The sequence below is a fragment of the Tachypleus tridentatus genome, chromosome 2 (genome assembly GCF_004210375.1).
Source record: "Tachypleus tridentatus isolate NWPU-2018 chromosome 2, ASM421037v1, whole genome shotgun sequence".
In the NCBI taxonomy this organism is placed as follows: Eukaryota; Metazoa; Arthropoda; class Merostomata; order Xiphosura; family Limulidae; genus Tachypleus; species Tachypleus tridentatus.
In genome coordinates, this window is record NC_134826.1 from 106,985,900 (window position 1) to 106,998,611 (window position 12,712).

Here is a 12,712-nt window from a genome sequence, read left to right on the forward strand (position 1 = left end):
ATGATTGCTTCAGTCTACGTATTGCACAGTTTATTTTATTTTTTATATTGCAAGATAAAGGAAAATAATATATAACTTCAAAGATAACTCTCCTTAGATAGTAAATATTTCAAATATTCATCATTATTTATTTTGACTAAATATTGTATAAACCAACAACATTTCAGGTGGTGAAACTTAACTTCATAGTTAAATCATAACACGTAACTGCATCAGTTATATATTTTCATTACATCATCATACTAAAACATTTGTTTTCTACAGAAAGTATGTAAAATGGGCTGGCTACTTTATCTTAAAACCAGTTTGAAGCTTCACTTTGACGTTAAGGTGAAAATAGACACGTTCAGTCATTCTCTCTCTGGTGATTCTACTTCTTGAAAACAACCCTGACATACATATATTAATAAAAAGCATATATTAGGGTTAACAAAGAATGTCGAAACGTTATTCTATACTTTATTTTAATTAAAGTTTTAATACCCATACCAGTTGTCTTTAGAATTCATTTTTTACTTCTAGTGAGTTTCTCTTCATCGTGAATTAATAAAGAGAAGAAATATTAAAAGGCACAGGGTTAATTACTCTGCTCTCTTTCTTAACTATGAAGAGAAAACAAACATCATACTCAGATTATTAGATCATATATAACATTTGTTGCTTCTTTATATGAATTGTGTGTATGTTTCCTTATAACAAAGCTACACTGGGCTATCTGCTGAGTCCACTTAGGAGAATTGAATACCTAATTTTAGCGTTGTAAATCCGAAGACTTACCGCTGTACCAGCGAGATACTATTCATGAATTACCAGAAGTGTGCATATCTTTCATTCCTCATCGATTATACTGAGACGAGTACTTTAAATCCAAATAAATTGGGAATCTCTCTACGTCGTTACAGTTAATGTCGCCACGTCTGGTTATTCTCTATCTGATGATTGTGCAACCTGACAATAGCTCTGCAGTGTAATTTACACTGCAAATGGATCTGTCTTAAAGATATCTGCTTTTCTTCTTTTTTACGAGGACGACGGTTTGCCAGAGCCGGATTTGACGGCTCCTCTGATAAATCGTCGTGTGGAATAGCATGATTAGTTGTGTCGTTCTTCAGCTGCTTGATATATTCAATAATTGAATGGAAATATTGTGGTTATGTCAGCAAATGTGGAACTGTTAAAAGATATCTTAGAAGTAAAAGAACTAACATTATGGAATGGTCAGGTCAAGCACCTCGTAACAATCCAATTGAAAATTTATGGACTGAATTAAACATGTTAATTCACGAAAGCTTGTAAGCCAAACACGGAAGATGAACTTTTTGAAGTACTCAAAGAAGGATGACAGTCAATTACTTAGAAATATCTGCGCAAAATCACTGAAAGTATGCCAAACTGATGTGAAGCAGTCTTGAAGTACAAAGAAGAGCCAACTAAATATTAATTTTTGAAACTTGTCTGTGTTATTTTGAGTTTCGTTTTTACATTCGATTATTGCAGAAAAACTTATTTGATTATTTTGTAGGCCAACTAGAATAAGAAGATCTAAGAAACTACCACAGGTGCACAACACTTTTTATAAGAAAGTATAAATAAAATCATGAAATGTTCAGGTATTTACAAAAGCTAGTGTTATAATTAAGATTTGAGATCATATTTGAATGGATCTCGTCGAGTGTGTTCTAAAAAACTACAGTTTTACATATTTTTCTGTTATCGAATAAAAGATATAACAAATTGACAACATTTTCAAGGTGGGCGGGGCCCTTTTTTTTGTCCATCCTCTGTAACACTCAACTGGTTTAGTACGAAATTCAAGAATCAAACAATCCCCCAATTTTATATCAGCTTTAGTTGTCATATGTTTGCTTATTCATTATTGATTTAATGTAACGTACTGAATCCTCTGCATTTTAATAAGAATACACTATTTATCACATGTTACTTTTATTCGAAACTTAGTATAAGTAGCAAACTTAGAAAACTTTGTTAAAATTAAAAAAGTATGTCAATTTTCACGTCCATGTCTAAACTCTCATTCACCATTTGCAGACAATCGTGATAAAGTAGTTTCTCTCAAATATCAAAAACTGGTTATTAAAAAAATGTAACTTAACAAATTGGAATTTTATACAATAATGGTCTCACACCTTTTGCATTAAATATAAGAGAAATAGAGTAATATATTTTAAGATATAATACAATTAAAATTTACCTTAAAATTTTGATAATGAAATGTAACATTCAAGCTCTTAATTGATAACATACTCACGCACACACACATATTTATACGTTTTTGCATAAATTATATATATACTTGTTGAAAAGGTAGACTGAATAAATAAAGTTAGGGTCATATTTGTTGCTTATATTTGTTATTATGGAATAAAATATTAAAATATCACAGGCAAAGTGTAATATTTCGAATTACTAAAATAACTCACAATTCGTAGCCCTCTATAATTATTATAAATACAATTCATAATAAACGCGCGGGAAGATTGGTAGAGGAGAATGATATCTTGGGGCTTGTTGCATAGTTAAAAATCAAGTGTTTAGAACAATATTAATATTTTATCTTTAACCGAATATAATATTTAGAGTCGCATGCAATGCATATAAAATCAATGGTGATTGATGGATTCAAATCATATGGCCAAAGAACTGAAGTAAATGGCTTTGACCCTTTATTTAATGCAATTACAGGATTGAATGGAAGTGGAAAGTCAAACATCTTGGATGCAATTTGTTTTTTGCTTGGAATAACGAACTTAACTCAGGTAACTTAACGTCTTAAGCCTAGCATTATCTAAAATTATTTTAGTAAGACTTAGAGCATATGTTAACTGTAGTGCAAGCAGTTATTGTAAAATTGCGAAAGTTAAAATATAAAACAGCAAAATTAATTAAGAGTACAAGCTTATTTCTATAACATGTGTTGTGTATTCAATAACTCACCAGTTTTGAGAATTCTGACTTTGATTTTGTGTGATTGTTGCTAGTACTAGCAGTAGAACTGCTGCATGACAGTGATAGTACCACTAAATAATAGTAGTCTACTAACCTAAAACTTTCTTCATGTTTTATATGACTATTAGTCGTGTTTTTGTATTATCTGTGCCCACTTCTGGATAATCAAGTCAACTATAATTTGTTGCAAAGTATATCTAAATATTTGTTAGTGTGTTGCAACTTATACAACTTTTAAGTTACAGCATCAAACAATGACATTCTCCACTTATCTTCAGGTATTTGACAATTATTAAAATATTTAATTTTTTAAATATAATATACTTAAGCTTTGAGAATGTTGCATTTATTTACAGTTTGCCAGAATTTCAAACTGTGAAAGTCCTTGAGTTTCTTAAAGTCAGTCTACTAAATTCTAAGAAAATTTGTTTTAGCGTGATAGAAATGTATGTTTTTTTAATAAAGATTTTAAAGAGTTGTGACACTTTTGAATAGCATTGACTTTTATAAGCTTGTGAATCTTAGTCATATTTATGGAATGGAGATACTGAGTTAATATCTTTCTTTAAAAAACTGCTGTTTAACAAGAGTTAAGACTGAGTACTATTAGTGTCACACATCATTATGAAATAGTCTTAAACCTTGAATAGTTTTTTAAAAGTTAAACAGATAAAAATTAAATAATTATTACATGACTGACCTATGATTTGCAAACTTGTATATTAAAAAAAAAGTACCATTTGAAAGTATTGCAACTCTTTAAAGTTGATGTCAAATTTATTTTTCTGTCACACTGAAACAAATTTAAGTTGTAACACTCCATTATGAATTATTTTAATATTTTCTGTTATAGATTACAATAAAGTTGACATTATTCAGATGAGCATGGATGCTACAAAGTGTGAAAAAAGCTTTACACACAAATGTTTTTAAGAACATTTAAAGAAATGGAAAAATGAATTTTTACAAAATACATTAAAAACTTATAAAGCTTATCTAGATGTGTACTAATATAATTTTGTCTTGTATTTTTGTTTTCTTTACTTTTTTGTCTTAACTGCAGGATGCAGTTTCACAAATTTTAGTCTGACATTGTTCACTTTTTTCTAATGATCTTGAGTTTTTGTTGAATTATCAATGTAGCTCATTTATATTTCATTCTTAATAAACACATGACACTCAATATTAAAAACTATAAATAGAAGATAATGAATAGGAACCATTGCATAAATAATTCAAAGTCACACTTAAATATAACAGCTTGTAGGATTTTCTGGATTGTGGCATAATTAAATTGCAAACTGGATAAGTAAGAGTTAACTTACACTTATTAAGTCTTGCAAGTTTTACACCATTTCTTTGAAATATCTTGCACTCACATGCAATAAATTTAATTTTGTTATAAATATTGCTTACTAGTGCACAAGAAAGCCTGTTCTACATTCTTACTCAGAAAAATTTGACATTGAAATTCAACTTCAAGTGTTTGTTTTTGCATAACATTGAGCTAGATACATCACTAGTCTAATAATAAGACTGTGGTTTAACTTTTTATTGTTTAGACATTCATGTAACTTTGGAGTTTGTGACTGTTTTAGTATTTTGCTTGCATTTCTAATGGCTGTCACTTTTGTAATGACATATCCACTTAAAATGTACATATGGTACCAAACTACGAATAATTTCATTATACATATTACTATTTTATTTTGCCATTCAACTTGTTACTTGTTTGAACTATAATGCAGAGAATCATTTGTACTTATTCTAATTTTTTTGTTTAGGTTCTTTTTTTTCTCATTGTAGGAATTGTAATAAATATCAAATTATATGTACTTTGATGCTGTATGCAGTGTACCTTATGAGAGGGCATGTCATTTCAAAAGAAATGGGTATTGAAATGTACATTGTAATCTAACTATAACTAACATAAAAGCCCCGAAAAAAAAACAAAAACATTAATCAGTCTCAAAGAAATTCTTTAATTGCCACCTTTTCTGTAAACACTATGCAGAAAAATGAAGTTATCATGAACAAAATTACTTGTGCATTTTGAAAGAAACTTAAATAACACAGCCTTTTAACTGTATTCTAGGTCATGAAGTAGAAAATATGGTGTGAATATTGTTTCATATTTTCAACTCTTTTTGACTGTACAGAGCATAAAAAATATTTGATAGTAACAACCATTTAATTTTTTGTTGTTTTAAGACCAAGTAAATAATGTCAAAATATCAAATGAATATTTATTCATCACTTAAAACATGCCAAAGATTGGCTCTGACATTAGTAATAGTAGGCCTGTTTGCAGTCTAATTTAAGCATGTGGTCTAATACATAAATAATAATGTAAAACTTAGCTGAAATGTTACTTGTTGCATTTTATTTTGCTTTTTGCTGAAACTATCATAAAACTTCTGAATTAAACTATTTTTGTGGTTATATCACCAAAGTTATATATATATATATATAAAAAAAAAAAAAACTTTATTGGGCATTCAATATAAATATTGCTTAAGAACAATCAGTTGATAGTTTTGTTGCTGATCAATAATGTATACTGTTGAGCATTATCTGAAAAAGACCCTAAATGTATTTTTGACAGTTAGGATGGTGGCTTTTAGTGTTAGTTGATTCCTGTATAAGAGTTTTAGGGAGTTATATCTGTAGTAATGAATGAGTGAATGATGCTTAATTTATGGAGTGTGGTAATGGCAGAGTAGGTTATTTTAAAAAGTAATTTAAGATGTAATTTTTAAGAAGCATAAGGTAAGTGTAAAGTTTGTATAATATTCATGTTGGAAGAAAAGTTAGAATTTGATTTGAAAAGTTGCTTAAGTGTTATAAGAAATAAGTTAAGTAATATATAACAGTAAGAAACTAATTTAGAAGCCAGTTATTCTTGTGAGAGGAGTTTCAAAAATTCTTTTTGTTAATGTAAACTAAAGTTTTTTTCATACCTGTCCACTGTTTTTGTCTTGAATTTTGTTATTATTGTTGCTTTACATTCTGTGACTGATAACTGCTCACTGCAGAATATCAATTTGCAAATGATGCTATTTCATTATGCCATTTTTATTTAAATAAAAACATTGACAGATTTGAATACAAAGCCTTCTTGTCCTGATTGTTTACATATGGTATTAGACTAGTAATAAAATGTAAGATTAAAAATGTCTCCCATCAACCAAAAACTTGATGAAAATCAATCGCAAGGAAATAGGTTTAGGACAAATTCAGATGCAGATAATTACATGAAACTGATTTAAAATTATACCCTACAATGAGGATGAAGAGAAGAGTGGTGCAAAGTGGTTTTATAGAATCCTCGAGGTACACTGAGGTGTAAGGGTACGTAGTGAAACAGACAGGAACAGTAGGGCTTCATAATGGTTGTTCAAATTCATGATATTACAGTAGAAATAAAAACTTCTATTTTTTAAGTTTTAAGGACAGAAATTCTAAGTGTCTCTGAAACGTTCTGTGTGTGAGACTTGGAAAGACTTGGAAAAGTTTCAAATGGGATGTCTGGATTAAATGAGAATACCTGTAAATCAATTTAAGTTTGTAGAACAGGTTTTAAGAGTGTGGAACTGATGTATAACTATGACGGCTGTAGAAATCATTATAAATAAGATTTTGAAAAGTTGTCCTTAGCATGAAATACTATCAATAAGAGATCACCTGCAAACCAACCAATGAGAAAAGTAAATTTAACCCACTTCTTATGATTTTAAGGAAATCATTAGTACTTTGATGTGTAGAAAATAACTTAAGTTTTAATTTCTCCATGGAAGGTAGGTATGGCTACTGTCAGAATATGACAAGATTTCTTTGTCTTGTGAATTGACCAGATAGAATTTCAAAGGATTAAAGGGTGAATAGCCCTGTATGCATTGCTTTGCATCTAGACATCGATGTATCTTGGAGGTGAAGCATTATTCAAATAATAGTGCATCATCTGACACCAAAATCTGAAAGTTTGATTATTTTTATAGTGTTTTTTTTTAAAGAGATAAAACTTTGAATTATGACATGTATGATGGTGCTAATTTTATTATGCAGTGATATTAAAAGGATTAAATTTTGGATGTAACTTTGTAAAATCTTGTAACGTGTGCAGAAAGGAGTTTAAAACATGCATAGTAGTTGAAGGGCTAAACTCCTATAATGTGCTGGTCTTTACTGCTAATTTCAACTTATTATAGTCAGTCTGTTGCAAAAAATAGTTTTAACTGGAGCTTATCTGATTTTTCCAAATTATGTATCTTCTCATTTTGTTACCTTCAAAATATAGCAGAAAGAAATTGGAGGCTTTTATCATACCAATTCCATAGAGGTCTGATACCACTAGGTGGTTAAGGCACTTGACTCGTAATCCGAGGGTTGCGGGTTCGATTCCCTGTCACACCAAACATGCTTACTCTTTCAACCCTGGGGGTATTTATAATTTGGTCTATTCCACTATTCGTGGCAAAAGAGTAGCCCAAGAGTTGGTGGCAGATGGAGATGGCTAGCTGCTTTTCCTCTAGTCTTACATTGCTAAATTAGGAACAGCTAGTGCACATAGCCCTTGTGTAACTTTATGTGAAATTTAGAACAAATCAATTCTATAGATGATTTTGTACAATTAAAAAAAATAACCTCTTGCCATTTTTTTTCTCATGGGAATTCAGTTAATTTTTAACTATTCTTGTTTCCAATTAGATAACTTTTCATCCTTAGAATTATCCTTGCAGGTCACCTTTGAACTTTTCTACTAAGCCACCAAACTTTCTAGTCTATGACCAAAGATGTATATAGTATTCTAAATGAGACCTAACTAGTGATCTGTACATGAAAAGTACCTCTTTTTGTTTTTGACCCTTTTGTGACAAATTATGGGACAAAGATCACATCATCTTGTTTGCTGACTTGAATTTAAAATTTTATTGAACTACTATTTTATGAACGTGTATGTAGATAAGTTTGGAATGAAATTGTAGATAATTCACATTTTATGTGTATTAATTTCTTAATTTAAAAGTAAATATTAAAAGAGCACATCTAAATATAGAATTTAGTGAGCTACGTGATATGTTGAATGCAACACTGTTTTAAAATTAATTTTTGTGATATCAAAATACTAAGTCTGTAGTTTCATACAAATTAGGAACTCCAATTACTAATGTTGAAAAGCTAGAGTATAAAATAAACTTCATTCATGTCATTTTGTTTGGCTTAGATATGGCTTATGTACTGAAACACTGATCCTGTTCAACACATTCCATTTTTTCAAACAATCCTTTTTGTACTCTTACTATAATTTATGACATAACCAATTTCAGCCATTTTAATCTGTGAAAAGGCTATCATATTCTTTTGATACAAGTTTTCAAGGAGGTAGGTTATGTTTTAAGTCTACTCAAAGTTTCATATTTTCGAAAATCTAAATAAAATTTGGTTACTAAGCTTAATAAATTATAGTGGAATTCTGTGGTGTCAGTTTTGATTATTTACGATTTTTTGGTTATTCAGTTGTATGTATAAAACAAAAAACCTGTTTTGATATTCTCCACATACAGAATTTTTAAAAGGCTTAGCAACCTATGTTCAGTAACAATGGAGTACAAAGGTTGTAGTGAGAAGAGAATATTTTGCTTTAACTCTTGATTTACTGTTCAATATTTTAAGAAAAATAAGTTTTAATAATTTATTTTTAAGTAGTAATAATCGATGTACATGTATATAATGTATACTAATTGATACTTGACTGTATATTACAAAATACTAAAACACAGCCAAGACAGAAGAGACTGAAGGTTTTATGTTACTGGATACGTGACCTGGGTGCATGTGTACTGCATCAATGCAAGTTGTGTAATGTTAGGTAGACATGATTGGAAGGTCAATATAATTGAAAAAAAGAAACAAATGTAAATATATAGTGTTATAGACTTAAGCTACTTAGAATAAACAATTACATTTTTATGTAGTCATTCCAGCATGAAAAAAAGCATAATTTATATTTATTTCCTAATGTTTGCTTATAATGGTTGTGAGGTTGGTTAAGTGATTCTCTACATGTGATTAGAGTACAGAAAATAACAATTTTAGTTACTGAAAACAAATGTTTAAAATGTATTTTGGAGGTTTTAGAGATCATGCAAATATTTGCAATTTTTGCGATGAAGAATAGTTCTTGTTTTTTTTTATCGTAACATGATATTGCACTCAGACAAGTAACAAAACAGAGTACTTTCACAAACATTTAGTAAAAGTGTTTCAATAAAAAATCTGATTTTTTATTAGAAATATTTATAATCTTTATTAAAAGTATTCCAAATTTTTTGAAGATAACGCATGGTGTATCAAGGTATAGTGCAAATACTTAATATGTGCAAATTTGGAGATGAACTCTTGTATATTATACCAAGCACATTGTGAAAGGGCTAAAACAATGCCAATAAATAAACCCTCATAGTTTCATTGTTAGTGATAGAGCACTGCTTTGAGCTCAGATCACTTATTCACCACTGTGTGATAATCATCTTATTCAATATCAATATAGAATGTGTTGTGCCTGTATCAAACAAATGATACAAATTTTGATAATCCGGTGCATTATCTTGTATAAACTATAATTAAATATAATTTGTCAAATGCCCAATTTGTTATTTGGTTAAGATTCAAATAGTTTCAGCTGATGGTACTGGTGTGCTTAGAAGTGGTGACTGTTATTCAAGAGGGCCTTGACAGCTAATGTTAAGGAAACTATAGCTTAAAATTCATTTTAATATTAATATAATTCCTATACAATATAATAGCTTTTTGGTTCATGCTTATATCTATATGCACAGAATGTTTTGCTAACAGCCTTGATTCCTGCACCTTCCTAGTATGTAATGTGGCATAGCTGTGTTGTAACATGGAAATAAGCATGCAACAACTGGTTCCTCTGAAGCAGTGGGTTCCAAACTTTTTGTGGTCATGACACCCTAGGAAAAGGTTAACTTTGCAGCACATGTCTGACCCTGCACTCAAAAAGAGGACAGTTTTTTTTGTATTAAAAAATTTGAAATATGCCAGTTTGGGGTTATGTTCTCAATTCAATACATTTTAAATTTAATAAAAGAATTTAAACATATTTGAACACAGTTTTTAATCTACACAAAATAAATGTTGCTTATTTACCTAATTATCCAAATGAAGCCATTTTAAGTGAGAATTCCCCATTTATTTTACTTTGATACTTTGTGTTTGGGTAATAAGGCTACATTGACTTTAAGCTTGATTATTTTACACAATCATGAAAAAACATACTTAATGTTATATATTTACAAAATTTCATAACTCGCATCTTGATTTGAGAGAGTAGTGTGAAGATGCATCTAAATTTTGCTTGTGAGATTTTGACTTTTTCAATATATTTTTTTTTCCTACAACTTTTACTTCTGCTTTGTTTTGTTTTATGCAATTGAACTTGAATTACTGTACATTGTTAATTTTCTTATCCATGTTTATTTAAGTTATGAATTCTGAATTTCAAATCATGGCCACTACTACTGCACCTCAACCTGCATTTTCTCAGGCTTTATTTTGCATACTTTCAGTTGAGGAGGTTTGGGCTTTAGTATGTTGTGAATTGGAATCCATTATGTGACCTGTAGTGTCTCCTGATCTCAGACAGTTATTCCCTTTCTTGGCAAACCTAAATAAGATGATGATGATTTGGATAGTCTTGTTTTTTTTCTGTTTTTTGTCTCCGTATATTGCTGTACAATCCTATAATTTCCACATTGATCCCCCCCTCCATAATGTCTTCAGCTTATCTGGATATGGTATTGCAGGTGTTACCTCTTATCTGTCTCCTGTGTCATGATTCCTCTCATTCCTTTTTGTCACACAATTTCCTTTTTTTTTAGAGCATTTAAATGTTTTTCACCTATCTATTTCGTGTGTGTGTGTGTGTGTGTGTACACATATAAAAGGTCAATGCTATCTGTAAAATTCCTCACACAATGGAGGAAACTTTGCATGATGTTTCAACATCGTAAGAAGAACTTCCTAATAATGTTTCATTATAATTGTGTTTTTTATAAAAGAAATTTATTTAGTGCATGTGTCCCCTGTTTTAATGAAACAAGTCAATAACAGCTTTATATTGCACCAACATGAAAAATGTTATGAATTCTTGCTAAAATTAATAACAGGACCTTATGTTATAACATTTTTCAAAAATTACTTAAATAAAAAAAAAGGTAATTCTTTACTTTTTTAGCAGTGTATATTAATTTGTACACTTATTAAGAATGTTTCACTAATAATAATAATAACTTAAAATTGTGGTAAAATGAGTTTGAAGAATTTCATAGCGAGTCTTCCGAGTGGAGAATCGTTGTTTCAGAAAAAAATTTTCAGTTGGGTAAAAGGAATCTCTAGTCTTTTGTACTGAGTTCATTTAATAGAAAGTTTTAAGAATTTTGTAGTAACTCAATGCTTGTAAATTATACAAGTGTTTTTTTTTACTTCAGTATGAGTTTTAAGTGACCAAAAATATTGAAAATCGCAATATCAGAAAGTGCTAAATGGAAGTGTTTTTTATCATGAGAAAGTCTGAAATTTGGAGAAATAAAATGGAAAATAAAATTGAAAATTAAAGTCAAATAGAAATAAGTTGATCACTAAATTGGATAATAGTAATGCAGAGTGTTTCCTGCAGGTTGTTTTAGTTGCATGGTTCCAAGAAGTTTCCTTAACTTCAGTTGTGGCTCAACAAATATGATTGCTAATTGGTTGGGTTGCTTGTAAATGAGAAAAAACTTATTTTTAGTACAAAGCAAATGGTGAAAAACAAGAATTACAAAGGTAGGCAATTGTTGTAAGACTTTCTGTTGCACTTGTAACTAAGAGGACTCTTAATTCTTTTGACTGACACTAAAGCTAAAATTTTGTAATTTTTTTATGTCACAAGTGAGACAATGTAAGTGCTGAGATTTGAAAAAATACTTGATGAAAGAATGTTTCATGTGAGTTGAAAAATTCTATATAATTCAACCAGAAAAAGTGGGTCTTCTTTTATCATAATGTATTTAAGGTTGTAAAGGTGATTATTACATATGTGATTAAAATTACCTTAAGAGTTTTTTTTTTTTTTTTTTAGTAAGGCCAATTTAAAAAAAATATTTGGGCAACTGGTTTAAAAGTAAAAACTTTGATAGGGTTTCACTTTGACTCTTGGTTGTAATACTTCATTTGGTTTGGAAAGTGATTTTATTCAATGTATAGAGTGATAGCAGTCTTATAGTTAAAGTAAATAATGAATTTAGGGAGTGATCCTCAACAATTCATTTTTCTTGCAACAGTCATATAATGTTGTGGCTTGATCATATACAAGCCACAAGTTATTCACCATTTTTATGTTAAGCTTCAAAGTACATTTGCTGCTTTATTATCAACTATACTGTATGTAAATAGAATTGGGCTGATTGTGCTGTATAATAATCAGAAGTCTGTGATTTCTAATTGTGACATGATACATAAAATGGCAATGTTTTTATATTTAGCTAGTGCAGCATGTAAAGTTGGATTAAAAAATGCTTGGACTAATATATACAAACAATATAAATACAAAAATGTAGATTCTCCAGATCACTTACAAGTTTACAATTTCAACGTGCATACATGTTTCAAGTGTGTGAACATTGATGCAGGTTTGGTGTTGTATATAAAATGTTAAAGTAGTATCCTAATTGAAAACAATCAT

The 12,712-nt window shown here is 29.5% G+C and overlaps 1 protein-coding gene across 1 annotated transcript in view; it reads left to right on the forward strand.

The window, feature by feature from the left end:
- Positions 1-2,478: 2,478 nt before the first annotated feature.
- Positions 2,479-12,712, forward strand: part of SMC2 (structural maintenance of chromosomes 2) — a 91,292-nt gene continuing 81,058 nt past the window's right edge. Inside the window, exon 1 of the mRNA XM_076490114.1 lies at positions 2,479-2,777. Coding sequence (XP_076346229.1) covers positions 2,610-2,777 — 168 coding nt within the window. The 5' untranslated portion in view covers positions 2,479-2,609. The remainder of the gene's footprint in view (positions 2,778-12,712) is intronic.